At 30.9% G+C, this 21,086-nt stretch overlaps 1 protein-coding gene across 1 annotated transcript; it reads right to left on the reverse strand.

The window, feature by feature from the left end:
* Positions 1 to 11,379: 11,379 nt before the first annotated feature.
* LOC140039571 (uncharacterized) lies at positions 11,380 to 19,310 on the reverse strand. The gene is made up of 3 exons (XM_072085189.1): positions 18,589 to 19,310; positions 16,878 to 17,038; positions 11,380 to 12,872 (listed from the first exon to the last, which is right to left on the reverse strand). The coding sequence occupies exons 1-3, from the start codon at positions 19,049 to 19,051 to the stop codon at positions 12,390 to 12,392; spliced, it is 1,107 nt and encodes a 368-aa protein (XP_071941290.1). The 5' UTR covers positions 19,052 to 19,310; the 3' UTR covers positions 11,380 to 12,389.
* Positions 19,311 to 21,086: the final 1,776 nt, after the last annotated feature.

Here is a 21,086-nt window from a genome sequence, read left to right on the forward strand (position 1 = left end):
GTCACGTGTAGCCTACGTGGTACAAATGTCACATGTGATACAAATGCCACACTGTATCACAACATCTGCCTATGATATTTGGTAAACTTATACATGCCTGCAGTACCAAGAATCGGCTATCAAAAGCATCATTTACTGATGATAATTAAATTCTACATTAGTATTGTATCGATATTACTGTAATTAAAGTATTTGATCGTCTTACGTCCTTCGTGCTATTCATTACGCTATATTCCTATCGTTAAACACCTGAGGTGTTTAAATACACTCTACGTCATATTGTGTTATCTAAACATACCAATTTATTACATCTTATAGTATATTTATGGATATCGATTTACCATTACTTTTTTGTTCATACTACCAGTTAGTAAATAGGTAGATTTAATTTAATTGCTTTCTCTGGTCAACGCGTTTACCGTCGTTTGTAACGCTCCTATTTTGACGTGGTTCAATCCGCATGGGAGTCATTGAGTTGTTCGACTAAAAGTTTTCTCCACCTCGTACTAGTCAAATCTTTTCCAAGTGATTGCGTTCAGTGTTAACACTAGTCGTCAAGACTCACTGTACAGATGTCTTCATTACGACAATTACAAGAATCATCGAAGCATAATTGTCAAATGTTACGACGAAGCACAGATCCTACGATGAAACACGTTCCCCCCAGGTCTCATTATCCCCATGACACTCTCAATAGGTGACAAGTAATAGGATGACTATATTAATTTTTCAATAGTTCAATCAGTCCGACATTAAATTGTGTTGATTCTCGGCGAGGGACTTGTATATTTAGAGATTAATAAGAAAGAGTTAAAAACGATATTATTTTTTCACGTGTTCTTCAACACAATATCATCAACGTATAAAGGCCATTCGTATACATATCCGAAAAACATTTCAATGTAACGAATGCTAATAAATTTAGAAAGAATTTAGCCCCCTGAAGAATAATTCAAACAATAATGATTAAAATAAAACGAAATCAATTTCATAATATTCAGTAATATAAACGTCACATTGCTTAAGTGTACTTTTGAATAACTCTTTTCTTAATAAACACAGTACAGTTGTTGTTTTCGACGCGTTTAAACAATAACTCGATACGGTATAAATCATTGAGATTGTCTGATGAGATACCGTATGTAGTAATTTTCATATTTTATATATTATGCTCAAATGCGTATTTACGGGATTAAACAGGCCCAATGCTCAAAATTTGCAAATTTTAAACTATAAATCAATGATATTATTTGAAGGGAGGTGGTCGCGAGCAAAAGGAAATATTCAGAATGCTATTATATTAATGTATAAAACGAAATCATACACATAAATGGCCAATTTAGATAACGCAGTTCAAATTATTGAAAAATGGTTACAAATTACAATATAAAAAGATCTGTTCTCACCTTTCAAATACAAACTTCAATTGAATAACATTACCTGTATATTATCTGTGGTGTGAGAAATTGAAATTGCCAGTTTTCTCAATTTAATAATATAATTTCTGTCCTTGTTTTAGCACCTTTCCTTAAGTTTTCTCGTCTTATATTGTTTTTTTCTTTTTCAACGACATGTCATCGTAGCCAACGGCTTGTACAACTTGATGTTTCAATCGCGTGTACGCGTCCGAGCGTGACTACTCTAAATATCCACAATAAATTGAAAACCGCCAAGTTCTTCTCGACGGCCTACGTACTCACAAGTATTCCCATTAGTACACGTTAATTATTCACGAGACCGCGGGACTAAAATATACCGACTTACAGAAAATTAGCGGCTTACGAAGCATATTGATGTGAAGATAATAACAAAACGGTTTAATTATTGGTTATCGTTTGAAACAACAAATTACAGAGAAACTGTTGTTAAAAAAATTCTTGGTTTAGAATACTGGTTGTGATTAAGTGCACTATGTGAGATACATTCGACGTAAATTTTTTTTCGGCCCAAACGTGTATAAAATGTACGTTTTTCTTCATTTACATATTACTAAAAAAAGAAAAGTTGCAGCCCACTCCGTAAAAAGTTTTGACTTTGTGGCATGTAACGCGATGGCATGCACCGCGACGGGTTCCGTAAAAATAGGCCCAGTAAACGCGTTCAAAAGATTGTTCGTGTAATTGAACTGGAAGTTCTAAACCGTCTATTTAAACATTATTTTGGCTGATAACTAAATTGACGAACTTAAATCACGCATTTATTGCTACTGAAGGGACAATTCAAACAAAATTCGATTTCATTATTAAAACTACAAACGTTTAAAATACTTCTTCTGCTTCTAATGATGATATTATTTGACCACCCGCAGAAAAAGAAACTTTTCCTGCAACTATTACGTTATGTTTTATTGTTTCAAAACCCGTTAGAAATCGTCTTCTTTGCAATCAGCATTAATAAATAACGTAAATGATACATATTGTTATTGTTGTCCAAGTTCAACAAAACCCCCGAATTAGAAGGACACATGTTTCAATTATTTATTTTCACGTGTCCGTTAACAATATTTTTTTTCTCAAGGTCTTTCATAAAAGATGGTTTACGTTGAGGCCTTGTTATAAGTGAATATTCTTCTTCGGCTTTTTTTGTGGGCAATTGTTGGCCTACTATAATTGACTATCACACTTTCTATTATCTCAATTTTATTTTATCTTGTTCGTCTATTGAATATGTAATAGGCCTATGGACGTGCGCTTTGATAACTGTATCTATAACAATTGAATTTTTATCGGTGTATGATTGAAGTATTAAGTTGTTTTTATAACGAAGGTGTTTGACTAGTGATAATAACTACCAGGCCTGGAGCAAGTGGCCACTCTTTTGTGTGTGCGGTAAGAGCAATATAGGCCTAACGAAATTAATATGTTAATTTTGAATATGGTATATTTAAATTAATTATTGCATTTTCAATGCACATTGTTATTATCTTCAATATTATATAATGTATTCTTCTAAAAGTTAAGGTAAGCTTGTCTGTCGACAACTCTTTCCATTTGAACAAATAAATAAATGAAGAAATAAATATTCGGTAGTTCTGTCCTCAATATGAAAATCAAATATGAGAAGTCTGCCTTTTGAAAACACAATATTGGTCAATGAGAAAACTATATTTGACCAAAGTCCTTCACTTCCTTGCTGGCGGTCAATGGTAATTCCTGAATCTTTGATCTTTAACATCCATTTTCTGACGAATAGGTCTAATTATTCTTATTTAATGAAGATTTAGTACTGATGAAACCAGAATACGCTTAATGGTAAGCAATTTACCCGGCCGTCGACAAGGAAGCTAAATCTATCTAGGCCTAGCTATTGAAAATGTGATAATTTAGTACCGTATTATATGGCCATTCTCGACTCCAACGCGTTGTCGCGTTTCCTCGTTGATGACTGTTGACGGTCTAAACGGATTAATTAAACCAATTAGTAAATGATTTTGATTGGATTTGAACGCATCATTTATACCAATGCCTCTAGCTTATTTTTGAAACAAGCTTCTGTGTGTTAGTTTACAGGTATTAATTACGAAAGAGTTGAGTCAAAACAATATTGAACGTGGAATTAATAGTAGATTAAGGGTCGTCAGTTAATATTACCGCCCTCTCTACGGAGTCATTAGCGAATCAAGCCATTGAGGGTCATTGAGCTAAAGTTATAATATCTTTATTATCTAAAAGTGTTATCTTTCGTCTAAAAGTTTTCCAGAATTAATTTCTTAAAAGAACGCCAGCACTCGAGATTTAATATCAAGCACTTGTTCCGTTGTTTAACGGACCGCGATATCGTGTGAAATAATGGAAAATCATAATATACCGTAAAGGATTGAAAGACGTCTTCCGTTCGCTGAAACAGAACAAAATGTAAGCCTATATGAACAATATTGCACCATAGCCTTGTTTTCAACAAAAACTCATTATTTGACAATTATAACTTTTCCTGATAGTTTTTTCAAGTTTTTGGTTAGATCGGACGACAGCGCATCTGTAAAAGTGATGAAGTTTAAAAAAAAAAGAAAACATTGAAATTTAATCATCTTTCCTTGACACAAATTTAGTCTTCTTTTTATTTGTTAAAAGCCGTTGGAAATTGGTGTGAATTATAAAATAACATGATTCACATCAACAGTATTATGCGCCTATAAGTTAGTTATAAGTTAGTTATGCGCGACACTTGTCGGATGGCTCAGTGATAATTCTCGATGTGTTGAAAATGTTAGGTTTGCGTCATTTCAAAGTAGTTCAACAACCGAGCAGAATGATACTAATGTCGTCATTGGATAAGTAAGATGACGATTTCTTATGACTGTTTCGATAAGTCGTCTTTCTTTTATCAGTTTATTTAACCGTATTATTAATTAATGATATGAATCATTTAGAAGAATGTAACTAATTAGGATTCTTAGATACACATGTTTTCTTAATTCTGAGTACAGCCTAATTAATTTGTGTACAAGGATTTATATTAATCTAACAGCGAAAGTTATCATAACGTTTTTTCTTTAAAATTGATCAAATAAGTCTCGTTTAAGTTTCTGAAATGTACAAATAAATACCGTTAAATGTTGTTCTTTTGTACTTTTTGTACTGAAAATGAAACCATGTTGATTTCTTTTTTACGGTATACGGTATTATACCTTATCACACACCTGGGCGTTCTCTGATTATTTTTGTATAACCCAAAGCATTTACTGCACCAACGTTCTATTTTATATTTAAATCGTTCTATCTCACGTTCAATTAGAAAAAAAAACTTTAAGAAGATTGAGAAACGCAATGAGAATGTTCACCGACGTACCGAGCCTGCCTCGTGTCACTGTTCTTGAATTAAGTACACGTTTACTTTTGAGCAGTAATGTGAACAAAATGAATGTTTTGTATTATTTGTTGAATAGCGAGAATTGTGTCACTAGAGTAATGGAGTCAAGTCATGGAAATAATGTCCCAATCCAACTTTGCATATATAGTATTAATAACTTAAACAATAAAAAACAATAAAACTATAAGAAAATTCAATTCAAATCACACAGTATTTGTTCTGTAGAGGATGATTTAATAATGTTTTTTTTTTACTTTCTGCTGCTGAGTACCGGTAGTGCAACAACTGAAACTTCAAGACTTTCTTAACTTTATTTACTTCTTATAGAAATCATAGTGTACCGCAAACATTAGATAAATAATTTAAATAATAGATTATAATCCTAAATTGAAGACTTTGTCGTCAATATCACCAGTTAGCTGGGTCATAGAAAAGTAAGTACATGGCTTGGCGTATGGGAAGATTGTAAAGGTATTCCACGGTCGGACGCTTTGATCTTTTGTTTGGTATACAAGATAGTAATTATTAAATCTAACGGCCTCCTTGATCATTAACCGTAAATAACAACCTTAGCTATTGTTTAAACTAAATCATGATTACAGGTACATTTTAATTACTCCTAAGCCTGTGAAAATCTACTTGTTTTGTAATAGACCATCTTAAAGTACCGACTAACTTAAGGAGTTTTCCCAACAGTTATAAAGTGAGCAATTCTTTGTACTGGAATCCCATCCTTGATCTTGAATAGTAAAACCGTTTGGAAATAGTTCTTTGATGTTGACAATAGGTAACGAAATGAAATAGCAGATATAATGCAAACTTGCGGTGATTGCTGCCTCTAGAATAATCAATCAAAGTCTTAAATTCTACCGTTGAAGGTGTTCTCTTTCGTCTATGGAATCCTGTCATAGATATTGTTTTTATGACAAAACAAACAATATTAAACACGCTGTATGATAAGGCTTTGTATGTTTGTTTGCTTATATTATACATCCAATATATAAAATATTGAATTATTTTTTGTATAGGCCTACTGTCTTATTTATTTATTTACTTATTTATTTATTCACTGGTGTTTATTGTAAATATTTATTATTTTCTAAGGTTTCTTATTAACTTAAAGATCTGTGATCTGCTCAGATCTTAAAATATGCATCCTCATGTACTGGATTGTGGTAGTTGTAGTATATAAATTGAATTGAATTCTCAACATAAACGTAATTACTATACTAATAATATTAGATGATAAGGTGTTTTAAAATGTTTACACTTATGTCCATTAGGCATTAGGTACATTAATGGACGAAGCTGAACATTAATGAGGATATTGCACGATAAAGATATGTTATCGTGACTTTGTATGAAGGTTATAAGCAGACGATAACAAAATAAAGCTTTGTCTACACTATCAAACTTTTTGTGACAAAAACATGTGATGTTCCCATATATAGAGATGATGATGTCATATCACCACCATATTTGGGCATAGCACTAACATATATGTGCACATCACACTTTTTTGTCAAACTAGTTTGATAGTGTAGACAGAGCTTTAAGGAAATATGATGTTGATATTTTAGGCCTACTGTAGTCCTGCTGATGAACGTATCAATTCAGGGCTCATCGATTATACTTAGTTGTCTCTTATTGTGGTAATTACCAAAATAACTTGACAAAAAATAAGTAGTAGGCCTATAATAAATATTCCAAGCAATCATAACAACTATAATAAGATAATAAGACTGACCTACTGGTATTTAATTAAAGGGAACAGAATAATGTGAATGAGAAAGATTGTAAAATAATAATAATATAGTAATTCTGTGTCAATCACATAAGCATAATAAATCAATAGAAATAACAAAAATGTACCGTACATAGCGCCATGTTTACAGTTACAAAGATCTTTTCAAATGTAAGCCAATTACGCCTAACAATTGATTTAACTTGTAATTCATTATAGGTTTATAAATCTTAAATACAGTTAAATATGTATACATATTTTATTATCATTTTATTAGCATTTTATTCTTATAGGCAATAGCCTAATGTTGTTATAAAAAACAAACAAGCAAAATACATTGATAGATCCAAATAACGAAAAAGATTACAAAAAGGAACAAACAATTTATAGATGACCAGATTTCGATTCTCATTTGGATGAAATGTTTTATGACTCAAAAATAAAACGATAAGTTAATAATAATTAGGCCTATTTATGTGATATCGAAATATAAGATAAACTTTTAAATATATATATATTATTGATAATTTTTAAATTCATAATTAAACTGAACATAATAACTATTTTAAAATGTAATGATTAACCAAAAGAAAAATATAGATTTAACATGTTCCTGAAGTAATGAGTAGACAACAGTTTATAGACGACCAGATTTCGAATCTCATTTGATGACATGTTTTGTGATGCTAAAATAAAACGATAATAGTAATTAGGCCTATTTATGTGATATCAAAATATAAGATAAACTCTTATAAAACTATAAACTATGTATTATTACTATATTTTTGAATTCATAATTCAACTAAACATAATATCTATTTTAAAATGTAATGATTAACCAAAAGAAAAATATCGATTTAACATGTTCCTGAAATAATGATAGGAAAACTAAATTAATTGGTTAATAATTAATTCGGTACATCGACGAAGTGAAAACCAATGTAAAGATAGCGATATACAAACAGAAAAAAAATAGATAAAAATTAAACATATATGAGTCTATTTGACTGGTTCGTTCACTACTTATTATCACTATGTTACTCCCGTGAGATGTTTGTCGTATTAGATATAAATATTTCAGTAACATTTAGTCGTTTTCTTCACGTCAATGTGTTATGATAATGGGAGACGCAAGATGCGGAAAAAAGTATACGTTATGGTTCGCTAAGTAGTATTAATTAGAAATAGATATCACACATGATACAATTTCGACGCAATGGCATGTACGGTTCTTATAACTGTAATTGAAAATTTAAATACAATTAATCAATTAGGGGACATTCGTCGCTATACTACTATCAACGTCGTTTATTTTGCACGAGATGTAACTGACGTTTTATGCCGTTAATTTGATTTGTGTGATTTAAAAGAAAAACAACATTAGCTAGTCTATAGAGTGTCTGTAATCATTGACATTATCTAATCACGCTGTGATTAGTTGTGCGCTCTTAATGTCCGTTTATCACACATAAAGAGATGACGGTCCATGCAGTAATGGCTGGTTTTTGTGACAGAAAAGCGGTTTTTTAATGGTTGTTGGCGCAGAAAATAGAGTTTTATTACCGATATTAATTTGGGGCCCTTTCTACGTAGAGGAGTTCTTATGAGGCTATAATGGAGGCAATATTTCATAAGAACTTCCAAATCTGTTTTGCTCTAGGGCTTGTTGATATATAAAAAAAAGCACGAGTGTGTTAAAATTGAAAAACGTGTTTGTAAATTGCGCAGTATCGAATTGCGCAGCTTATGAGTTCTATACGCTATTTCGACGCGTCACGATATCATCCGAGTTGGATTAAATACACATCGTATCGTTTGCGATAGATCTGTTGAGTAAATGTGAATAATTAATAGAAAGCATTATCTTGGGAAATAAATAATGATGATAAGACTGTAATGGCACTCAAAGAGCTGTAATACAAATATTACGCTAAGATATGACTATTCCTTCGAGTTAATAGTCTTTCTATAGTCTATAGGGTGTATTTAGTTGGCGACTCTAAGTATTACATCTTTACTAATGATACAATACTCTCGACAAAGTTTTTATTATACTAATCGTGATAGATGAGTCTGGATAACCAGTGTTTATCATTTAGTTACTCCACTGTCGACATTAACAGTTTGCCAATATCTATCTCATTTATTTGCTTTTCGTTTCATCCCAACGAGAATGTTTTCACGTCTATAATGTCTTTTATTACAGATTATAAAAGATAAAATAGTTCTAAAATAAGAAGTTCTGATATTTTATTTTAAGCATCATCAGCTAATGAAGCATTAAGCACACTGAGAGTTTCAGGAAGGATATAGCAAAGACATAAGTAGACCATTGTTGTATAACTTTGGTAATATTGTGTAAAATAACTACCGGTTTCTATTATTATGTTTAGGAAAAAGATCAAATAAACGTAAAACAAAATACACTAGATTATAGCAAAGTATACATTTTTATCTCGATTGATTTTACAGTTTTAATTCCTTTCCTGTTTTCCATACATCCGAAAAATATTGAAAACGTTACTAAAAAATGTCTAAGAAGAAAAAGCAAAATTCTAATCTGTTATCAGTTTTGTTGATTTTCAGATATTTTAACATTCAAGTTCTTAGTTTTTCTGTTTTCTACTGAAAATTTAACCAACTAAATATAAGAATGACATATATAAATTTTAAACTTTTATCAGTTTTTTGATTTTCAGAGATTTTGATATTCTAAAATCTTAGTTTTTCTGTTTTTGATTGAAAACTTCACACAAAAATATATGTATAGATTAAAGAACATAAATTCTAACCATTCATTATAGTTTATTTGTAATTTCTAATTACATTCTGATATTAAAATTCTTAGTTTTTTGTTTGCTAAATTGAAAGAGTCTCAATCAAAAAACAGTTATTGATTTATTAATTTGGAATGAATGATTGGTTTGTGTTGGGGTTAAAAATGAATAACTTCTCAATTTGGATGTTCATTTTATTGAGTCATATTCAATACCAGTAAATCTTTAAAAAATATGATTAGGGCCTATCGGTATACCTTTTATCTTATTTGATTACATAACATTCCATATTTTGAATTTTATTTCTTTAATTTTCAGTAGGCCAATGACTGTGCAGTTTGATGGTAATAATTGTATGGCTTTTCGAATAGGTATTTATAATACATTTTGTCTATTGTTGTTTTAAAAAGATAACCTATAATGTTTAGTTAGTTAATTAAAGATTTTCAACAAAAGACTACATATTTATGTTATTATCATTACTATTGGTATTTAGTTTCTATATTTCTTTTTCAACATTGCTAATAAATGGTTCATTTAACTTGTTAGAAACGCTAAACATTATTTCCGTAGCATCCGTCAAGTCCGAATTCCTATAATATTAGGAAGGACACTGTTGCCCAAAAGTTCTGCAAATTTTACCTGGTTGTTTCGATTTAGCTTTTTGCTTATTAAATTATTTTGTATCTCCATTGAGATCCAACGACTGACACCAACAGAATTGTAATTTTTTTTAGTAATTTGCTTTTGGATTTATAAAAAAAATATAATAGAGAAAAAAGAAAAAGAAATTCAAATGAAAATTCGTCTTATTGTGTTTGTGTTTTTTTTGTTTGACAAATTAAGCTAGATCTTTGGTATAATAAATACAATATGTAACTCTAACATAAAAGATTCCTGCTACAACATTAAAAACAAAATATATATTAAGATATATTACACTATAAATTAAGTAGAATGATAATGAAGAAATAAGCACAGAGAACGATGTAATGATGATGTGAACGTTGACAGAACTCTGATGAAGGACAAGTGAGCAATAAAACATATCTCACATCATAATTAATAGAATATTTTCATAATGACTATGAAGATTAGTTTGTACTATCATATCAGTATTTTTCAAATTACTGATATACAACAATTCTTTCAATCAATCAAGCAGCGTGTAAATTTGTTCACGGTCTAGCCTCATTACCTATACTGTTTAGATTGCAAGGTGTTAATTTACACGCAGCAATACTAACATTAATGTTTATCTTATAATTTACAACAAAAACAGTTTAATCCGTATTTAAATGGATGTATTATAGTAAATTTGCTAGTAAGTGAGAAATATCAACTTTTATGTAAAATATCATTTTCTTGCCGGGAAATGTTCTAACAGCTTGGCGGCTTGTCATTCGCGAGTATAGTCTCGGTTGTGCGTGTGTTCTACTTGTACGCGGAAATCGTGGAGTTATCGGTTCCATGAAGCATGTTTTCATGAGTACCTTATAAATTCACACCATTACATCATCTACTTAATTATTTCCTTAACATTTATTTAGATAACATTGTAATAAAAAATAAATAAAAAATATAATTTACTATGTAGGCTGCTTATAAATCAAATTTGGCAGTTGGAATGCTCTCTTTCTTCTATCACATTGGAACACTATCAATGGGAACATAACAACATAACAACAACGGCTATAATGTTTTTACTGTACTGGAGTAAGATGTATTCGATTTATTTCGTTCGATCTGTTTGTTGTGAAGTTTCAGGACATTATAATAAATATACAATGTTCTGTTTTGTATTGTTTTTATAACCGTTAACCGCATGACAATGACAACCCTCTCAGACCGCGCTTACAAATAAACGAAAAAAGATTGTTAGAATGCCATTGATGCGATAGGCCTATACTTATATATTAGATTACAAATGATATTTCGCCCACAAAAGATGTATTCACAATTACACACAGAACAATTTGCAAGACGGAACCAATTCAGCTATAATAAGTATTTATTTATTGAATACAAGATATTCACAAAATATTTACAATAATTACAGATAAAATTTGTAGTAAAGCAGAAGCTCTTAATACTGAAGTTACAGTTTAATTCGACCCACGGGATACACCTCTGCTGAGTGTATTTTACAATATGTCAAGGGGGCGCTAGTTAGTTAGTGACCATGACGAGACAGAAAGTTGATGTTATCATTTGCCTCTGGGCGTCACAGCACATCATACCGTCTTAAATTGGTATCATACAATATTGGTAATAAATTACAATATAACTGAGCTAAACTAAACCTTCAATTACGATTCTTATCATTATGTGCTTAAAACATATTTAAGAAAATTATTTTCATTAGTTGAAGATTGTTATCTTGTGTCTAGCAATCATCAGACGAAAAAGTTGACTTATTTCGAGAAATAATGAAATTTAAATACGACCTCGTGTGAGAATACATGTATATTTTCTAAAATAGTAATTATGAAAATTGTGTTATTTTGGTTTTCTTAAGTACCTTTATTTCTATCTTCCGATGTGTGTTCTGCTAGCGGTCATTGGATGTCCCATCTCGCCAACAATATAGCATTTATAGTTAGGCCTATAACTTCTACCTATTTATATCACTAGCAAACTTATATTGACCTGGGCGATGTAAAGATGTTTTATTTATATTTCGTTGGAATACCTTTCGGAAAGTTAAGCACCCATAATGGATTTAGACCAATACTAAGTATTTACATACTATTTGTAATTTATCGAGATCGATGTATAACTTATACTCAATTAATACTAGTTTGCTAATAACCAGTATCTTTTGATCGACCTTTATGATTGAGGTCGCCTTTTGAACATTGTTACAGTTTTATATTCGTTAAAGGTTTTATTGAGAGCTTACTTACATCCTACATATCAACTTTTATAATGAATAACAATATTATCGCAAATATTATACATTTTAAGCATTTTCTAAAGCAGAATAAGTCTTACTTATTACATGTAAATGAACGCTATTTACAGTTATTGTTTACAATCTATTAAACACAATAATATTCTTAGAAAGATGATGAGTTGAGAGGATGTCGACTTGGCGTTAATCGTGATTCTAAAGTTGGTAAACCAAGTGAAGATGGACTGGTATGCGAGTGTCCACTACACCCATGATGTACAACACACGGGGTTGGCACTGCAGGGCTAGGGAATATGATACTACTTGTGCTACTACTGGACGGGCTAGTTGTATGCTCGGTGGTTGGTGGTCCGGCGACTGGAAGCTGAGGGTAGGGATAAGACAGACATCGAAGTATCTCAGCTCTACTGCGAAGTTGCATGGCATAACTGCTGTATAGGTCTGTTGTCGCTGGACTTGGGTGTAGGCCAGGATAATAGTGAAATGCTCCTGTGGCTGATGGGGTGAATGGGGGTCTGGCTGCAAGTAGCATTGAGTAGAGGTGGGGATCAAGGTGATGGTGTGGCCATCCACATGTCATCGACATCCTTTGTCGCTTGTCCTTCATCCGCCGGTTTTGAAACCATACCTTACAAAGAAAAAATTTAAATACTAATTAAACACATCAGAGTGTGCTTAAATATTGCAAGATTCACTGAAATAAACAACCTGTGAAACATATCGTTGTTATTTTTACTAAGGAAGAGAAAAACACTTCCCAGTATATTTGAGCCATGGAGGTAGTTTGAGCCCCATGGCCAAAATATCCGTAAAACCATACAGTCGTTCGTTTTGTTTTAAGAACTGGAACGGTTGTTTATTAAAAAATTTTAGTTTACATTTTGCCTTATTTTAGAAGTTTAAGTTGATATGATAAAATACATTTAACACTGAATTACAATAAACAGCACTCATTACACCGCTTTTTATTAAGCCTTGTAAATATAGTTATAAATATAAATCCACATTTTAATGGTAAAGACTAACTAAGCAAGCTAACCCTTAACACACACAACAATGGAACATGTTAAAATGGTAACTGATATCAGAACAGGAATTGCACTTGAAACAAAATAACGACCATAAATTATGTTATTATTAGAATCTATTAACTATTGTGATAACTTCGGTAATGACGGTTGATTGTTCTAAAGCACCGTAGAATTCTGGCTAATTACACGTACACGTGCCACTAGCCAATCTCTTCGCACAGCTAGTGGCACTTTGATATGAAACCCTTATCAACTACTTCGTCGAATTTAAGATCCTTGGCATTAACAAAGTCAATTAGCCTAAGAAGTACGAGAGTAAGTTTTGAACGTTCTGGGGGTCAGACAAAGACGAATAATTTATAACACACATCTGACAATGTACTAAGAGCTGTCTTGCTTTAGTGAATTCAATTATTTAATTCTAGCATTTTACACCACAGTCCTTATTTCAAATTTAAAATTTACCAAGCATCCACTGAGCAAGCTACGGTATGTCATCACAAGATGAAATCATACTTTCTATAGCCCTGGGCTTAATTGGTGAAATTAGTGTATTCCATTTTAAAAACATGATTTGTAAAAGAAAAAAAAATTCCAAAAATGGAGAAAACTGTATGCCTAAAAAACACCCCTCTAATAATATTTAATTAGAATTATGTTATTTAAGTAATCTTCGGCCATGATTTGATTCAAACGTTATTTATCTAATTTGATCACATGGACGAATCACATGATACTATCATATATTGTATATATTAAAAAAGAAAAGAAATTTTAGTACGAAACTATCAACAAATTAAACTATAAGAAAACTAATGAAATGATCAATGAAGAGGATAACTGAATATGCAAAACTTGAACATGATAGTTCATCAGAGAAAGAGACAACATGTTTGCGCACACGTACACATTTCGTATGATTTAACAGCTTTTAAATGCACGGGTCAACGTTTGTGTCACTGAATAATTGTATGGGACTTGTGACAAACAAACCATTAATTATTATTATTCGTCAGATCAACTATACACCTTCCGTTTCAACGTGCTTTTTTCTATTATGTTGCGTATAACATAAATTACATTATTCGATATCATGAGGTGGCCTTTTAGAAACGTCTTTATTATAGTCATTATGAAACATGATGGTACTAATACCTATAACGACTGATAATGCATAACGCCTCAGGTTTGACCAAAGACAGGCGGTGACATGCACCTTATACTATCTTTATTACCGCCACGGGCAACCTAAACTAAATCTATAACGAACGAGAGTATTTTATTGGCTTATATACATACTAAGCACCATATTAAAAACAATATTACAGTAAATTAATTATCATAATCGTAATGAACGACATAATAATTGAAGTATATGTTAGAGCTTGTCTCCGCTTTCTTCTATTCTATTAAAACGCGTGTGATGAAAAGGTTTCGTTAACGAATATATATTTCTCTGTTGTTTTATAATTATACACTAGTGTATGATTATATTATTTATAGAATAAAAAGGCAAAATAGATACTAAAAAATCATGTTTATCGTTATTTATAACTTTGATGTTTTTTTAATTATCAAAAAGTTATGATATTGATCACAATGAAGAGCTAGTGTTGCACGAAAGCTCTGCTAATTTTTTTGGCTGTTTTACTTTATCGTTTTGATTTAGCTTTTTGCTTATTTTATTTTGTATCCCCATTGAGATCCACCCATTGATATCCACAGCATTGTCATTTTTCCCCAGTAAATTGCCTTTGGATTAATATTGATCACAATGATATTATATTTGTAGACCTGATGATCGGAATCATAACATTGGAATGGATGGGCATAAATTAAATCACAAAAAAAACACACCCCGTTTTGTTGTGATATTGGCCGCCCTACTACAAATTGCTCAAATTAAATGTTATTTCTTTTTTACCTCTTTGGTGGAGGTTTCCCACATTTATTCTCAAATGCATAAACTATATATACAGACTAAATAAAATAGGGTTAGTACACTATCTATCTTCCATTATATTACTTTTCTATAAATTTTTTTAATTTTTTTTCTAAACAGCATTTGCATGAACATTTTCTCTTTTTTTATTTTATTTCTTTGTCAATGTATTGTTATTAGTTTACTTTTATTATTTGGAGGCGTAATTTGAATAAAATGTTATTTGTAGAAAGTGCGAAACACTTATAACAGAACATGATAACCTCAGAAAAGTAGGTCTATTATGTGTATGTTAACGCCAATACAAACACTTGTTAGAGAATATTAATGTAAAACAATATTACCAGATATTAATGAGTATGTGTCAACAAGAAAAAGAACTATCAATCTATTCATTCCAGAGATAACATTATTATTGGCACTTTTGTGGTATTTAATTAGGCCAATATATTAATTTTCTTTTGTGCTTTATATCGATTCGTTAAGTTTTTATTTTTGCACTATGTATATTCTACAATCAAAATAATTTTATTGCACCACATTACGAATTAATATTATTGTTAATCATAGATAGCATATTTGAACATCCTTTTAGTATTTATTGTCATGAATTTCTTCGAATTAATTTGCTTATTATTATGTTAGTATTATAGTCATAATTTTGTTAATTAAATAACGGTATTCATTCACGTGCATGAACAAATCATTGTCGTATTTTTATATGTGTTTATCGTGTATTGTAGGTCCCTATAAATAATTTAATTGTATATTAATATGCATATAAATGTTATTTTTATTCCACAATCATGATATTGGATTAGGCCTAAATATGTTTTATATGGTAGCCTAAGGAACGTTACTCTTCGCCCACACTTCCTTGCCAAGATGTCATTTAGACAAGAATGGTTGCTAGGTATAAAACAAGGGTAACACACCAAATACAGTACTTCATTCCAATCAAAGTATCAGATTTTAAATCGTTATGTCATTGAAAAAAGGGACATGTCCTTCCTACAATAAGTCTAAACCAGTGATGTGTTAATGAAGTTGTTATTCAAATTATATTATTTAAAAGATCGAGTCCAAAAACTGCCCATGATGATTATTATCACTTATTGTGACATAGGGACAAACACCTTGCATGTGGCCAACGTAAACATTTGAATTAAAAACAAAATCAACTAGAAAACTATGTATTAATCTATAAAAATACTACTTTTCTTATATTATTCTCATTTCTTTAACCAATTTAAAACATTGTGAAACATGTATGCAAACAATAAGAATCATAGAAACTGTGTATTGAGAGTTTGAACATTTGTGCATGTTAAACAACCTTGTTTTAAAGATATATACAAGAAAAAGAAAAGGAAGCAAATAATTATAACTTTTCCAGTCTATAACAAAATTTGAACAAGATTCGTTTGAGGATCGAGATTTTAGAAATTGTAATAAAACTAAATATAATTCGTCTGGATTTTTTATTCTAAAATAACAGATAGAAGAAAAAAGGAAAAAGAATGCTATACATAGATAGGTATAGTACCGGTACCGTTTAAAGCAATTACATATTTGTATGAAGAATTGGAGTAGTATTTTGCTGAGGACATTATTATTAAATTACATTGGTATGAAAAATTAACAAGTTAACATTATCTACCTTAATAGTTGTCTCTGGAAGGTTGAGAGAGGCTGCTAGTTCACATCTTCGTGGTCTTGATACATAGTTCTCACGGCAAAATTCCTTTTCTAGCCGCCCGATCTGCTCCCTTGTAAACGCTGTTCGATAACGCCTAGGCTGCCCATCTAGTAGATCACTTGCTGCAACAGAATTTACACAAAACTTGCTAACTTTTGAATCCATTTAAAGTTGTATATTGTATAAATTTAGCCCTTTTGGTTATCACAAACCTTCTTAAGAAACTTTAGTAATCAAATCTGACAATTTTTTAAGGACAAACTGTTGAAATGTTGGTTGTAATTGTTTGAGTATTCAAATGAGACATAATTCTATATTTGGTATACGATGTAATAATGAGTTTGACATTCACTTTTTTAAGAACCCGAACGAAAGAAAACCACGAAGAAACGAAAAACCTGCATCGAGATTCTACGATGAACACTTTAAAAACGATTTATCATTGATAAAATCTAAAGTGGGCGTTTATGTAATTACTACTTAAACAATTATACATCAATTAAAATAATTATTTTACACCAACGCATATTTATAAACTTAATTTTCATGAGTTATGTTAATTCAATGTGTACTAGAAAAGCCACATGTTGGTGTAACAAGAGATTTACTCGTGATTATGTGGAAAAATGATTTAAAATACATTAATGAGTATGTGATCATTAAAGATACGCCAATGTGGTCTAACCAAAATGGCTTAATTACTATTAAAGTATTTGTAAATTAGTGAATTCCAAAGAAAAAAGAATTAATTTGAGAAAATAATGATTCGTTGAGAATAATTTAAATGATATCAAATAATTATATATTTTCAATGTCGATAAAATATATATATATATATATATATATATATATATATATATATATATATATATATATATATATATATATATATATATATATATATATATATATAAATTAGATTAAAGATCTAGACTAAATTTGGATTGAAACATTAAAAATTGTTATTTATTATACACCAGTAGGCCTAGGTAAAAACAAATATATAAATCAACTATTATATTAAATGCTTTAAGTTTTATGAAGTAGCTTTAAGTTTTATGAAGTAGCTATAAAAATAATAATATTTAATGAAAGGAATGATCATTTAAAAAATTTGTTAGGGAATCGTGATCATAACAGATATCTATTAGCCCTACATTTTATTTGCGATGTACATAAAACTGGAATTTTGTTCCCCAAAACATTCTATAATGTCATCATAACACAACTGTTTGTATAATATTAGTAGGCCCAAGTACAATTGTCTGAAGTTATTAATAAGCCATTACCTTTTGTATAATATACGTTTCCTATTTTTACTTTCTCAAAACATTATTTACAAACTCTCAAAAACAGGGAAAAAATAAAAATAGCAAATCAATAGAAAAGTGATTGAATAAGTATATCACAAGATGACAACTTTTGTTTTCTCTCACACAAATGTAAAAATATATTTTTATTATGCAGGAAGATTGAAATATAAATATGCATTTTGAACATTCTAGAACTTACGGTACAGTAATATTTCGTATTACAGCTTTTCTATTAATGATAAGTATCGATATAGGTCTTTGGACAATATTCAATAAGCTGTAACAAATTGTAGGCCCTACTTAGATAGTTCTAGAATCAGTTTTTAACATATAGAAGTGGTAAACTATTTTGTACTCACCTTTTAAATGTTGAGATGATAACTCTGAGTTGTTATTATCAATATTTGTTTTAAGTACATCTGAATCATCATAATTAAGTTCCAGTTGTTTCTGTTTACAAGCGTGTGTCTCTGTCATAAAGTCCGATTCAGAGATATTCGAGTTGGTTTCAGAAGCGTCCAAGATAACCGAGCTAGGGGAAGACCTTGGAGATTCAAGAGGGCACGGTAGCCTAGGGTCGGTGTCCAGGTACACAGGCATCGGGGCGACTACTGGCATTGGAGCTGGCTGTGGTGGCGGTGAATCCAAGAAAGGTCGATGTAAAATCGGAGCTGACATAACTGTGCCTTTAGACTGGGACGTTGGCTCAATTATTTTTTTGTGTGCTTCTCGTTCCCGTGTTTCTGAAATTCTCCAGCCAGAAGTTTCTTTAAATTTTAATGTTTCCTTTGTTAAAGTAACCTGTCCAATACCATCCGACATTGTCCTGACTCTTTTAAAAATTATCTTGTATCTCGTAACGATTATCGTTAAAAAGTTGGAAAAATGTTCCAAATTTGTGCGTTTTATTGTTTAAAACCCTAATCAAACTTTGGTAAAAAAGTAAAATAATTCGTTAGATTTATTCCAAGTAAAGCGGTTGAATTTATCGTTATGCGTAACACAAGTCAACTCGGGAAGTGTCGATGCTTCGGCGCTTTGACTCATAAGTGAGTGTATTCAACGAATCTCTACCGTAATAATGGATTTAGTTATAGAGTTTCAGAAGACAAAGTCAGGTCCCGCGAGAGTCATTTAGCCAATGCTGGAATATACACAGGCATCGCACAATTCGCAGACGTAATTATAAAACTCAATACATACTTTGTAAGATGAGTTGAAAAAGCGACCCCAACGATTAAGGTTGTTTTAGTTGAGCCCATTGTTGTAAAGGGATTGTTCGCCATACGTAACAATACAAATCTTTAGTGCGGGGCCCTTGATGTTCATCATAGCACCTTTGTAATTCACCGAATTCTTTAAATGGAATGATGAGTTTTATTACCTAATTACATTAAGTACCTATTGAGAAGGTTCGATAATTATATTTTCGCTTTTGTGCCAAACATTGATTAGTGTCGCTTGGAATCCGCACCCCGATCCAATAGTGGACCAGTATCAAAAGTCACCATTAAAATCATATTTTTTAAGTAAAACAAAAGAAATTACAACAGTTTTCATGCAAGAAAATAATATTTTCACACGTCCAATCAAATTACGCCAAGGTTATATAAGAGCAATAATATCGTGACGACAAAACGATTTTATTTTTCTTATTGATCATGACGTCATTTAATTGGATTAATATTTTTTTTTTATTTTATTATCAAAGACCGCATAAATGGTTATCATTTCTAATTTCTAAAATGTATATTTATCTATAGTTATCTTCCAATGTTATTGTACTATGGGGTGTGTAGCAGCCTTTTAAAGAGTAGCAATGTTGAGAATGAATTTATTTATATATAATACATCAATTCAATTTTTGTTTACTACAGCATCGATGGAATACCGGTTACCATTTTGTAGGCCCTACGCATTGGAAATACTGAGTGTCATAGTGCGTTAAGTTATGTAATTTTTGGTACCGTTACTTTTATTTCTTGTATATGTTAACGGATGAAATCAAAAATACTTTTAAATGACGTCGTATGACAACATACATACAAATTTAGAAACGAAATATTAGAAATATTCCTAAATATTAAGATTAATAATTAAGATTAAAAAATAATTAGATAAACTTACCAAAAATTTCCTGTAGCTAAATTTACAAATGGAATTAAGATATATCAATTATATATATATATACATCTATCCATTATACATATATCTAGCCATTATACCCAAATCACTGATAAAAATAGTGGGTGTATGTTTTTCAAAATACATTCAACCTGCAGGCAGAAATGATGAATATCAGTTTAATAGCCTCATAGAAAGCATTCATTAGCGGTATCTGAAATAAAAAAAAATGATATAATACTGGTAGTTAGGCTTAGTTCCTGTAATGTTACCGTATGTGTTGGTCTCTGCTTCAGCGACACACAACAGTGTGTTCCCTCCCTATAGCTCTCGATGCGAACGCATTTATTTTTCTATGAATATTATTTACTCGAGGTAGTGTTTTCCAGTGTTTATGCTATGATTAGCATATTGGGCCGTGAAGTGGTACAGGTCGTTTCAGTCCAAGTATTTAGTGTTTTGAATTAACCGTTTTTCTGCAGATGCTAAATGGTAAAGTTATAAATCTTACACTGCCGGATGTACATTGCAACGGATAGATTTTAAGGTAAGCTGACTAAAAATCGGAAAATAGGACGGTTTGGAGTGGCTTCTTCATCATACCTTCTTATAACAGTGATTACAAACTCTATGGACACCTGCCATGTAGTAGAGTAACCCGTCATCCTACCGGGCTTAATTACTTATAGGCACGAACGTGCTCAGTCGCTAACTTGGTACTCCCCCAAGCGTT

This window comes from Antedon mediterranea, chromosome 2 (genome assembly GCF_964355755.1).
Source record: "Antedon mediterranea chromosome 2, ecAntMedi1.1, whole genome shotgun sequence".
In the NCBI taxonomy this organism is placed as follows: Eukaryota; Metazoa; Echinodermata; class Crinoidea; order Comatulida; family Antedonidae; genus Antedon; species Antedon mediterranea.

Excerpts from the sequence above, each read along its gene's own strand:
- LOC140039571 (XM_072085189.1), bottom strand. The coding sequence starts at position 19,051 with ATGTCGGATGGTATTGGACAGGTTACTTTAACAAAGGAAACATTAAAA. Across the intron at positions 17,039-18,588 it reads ATCATCTCAACATTTAAAAG|CAAGTGATCTACTAGATGGG; the intron begins GTGAGTACAAAA and ends ATTCTGTTGCAG. Across the intron at positions 12,873-16,877 it reads TTCCAGAGACAACTATTAAG|GTATGGTTTCAAAACCGGCG; the intron begins GTAGATAATGTT and ends TTTCTTTGTAAG.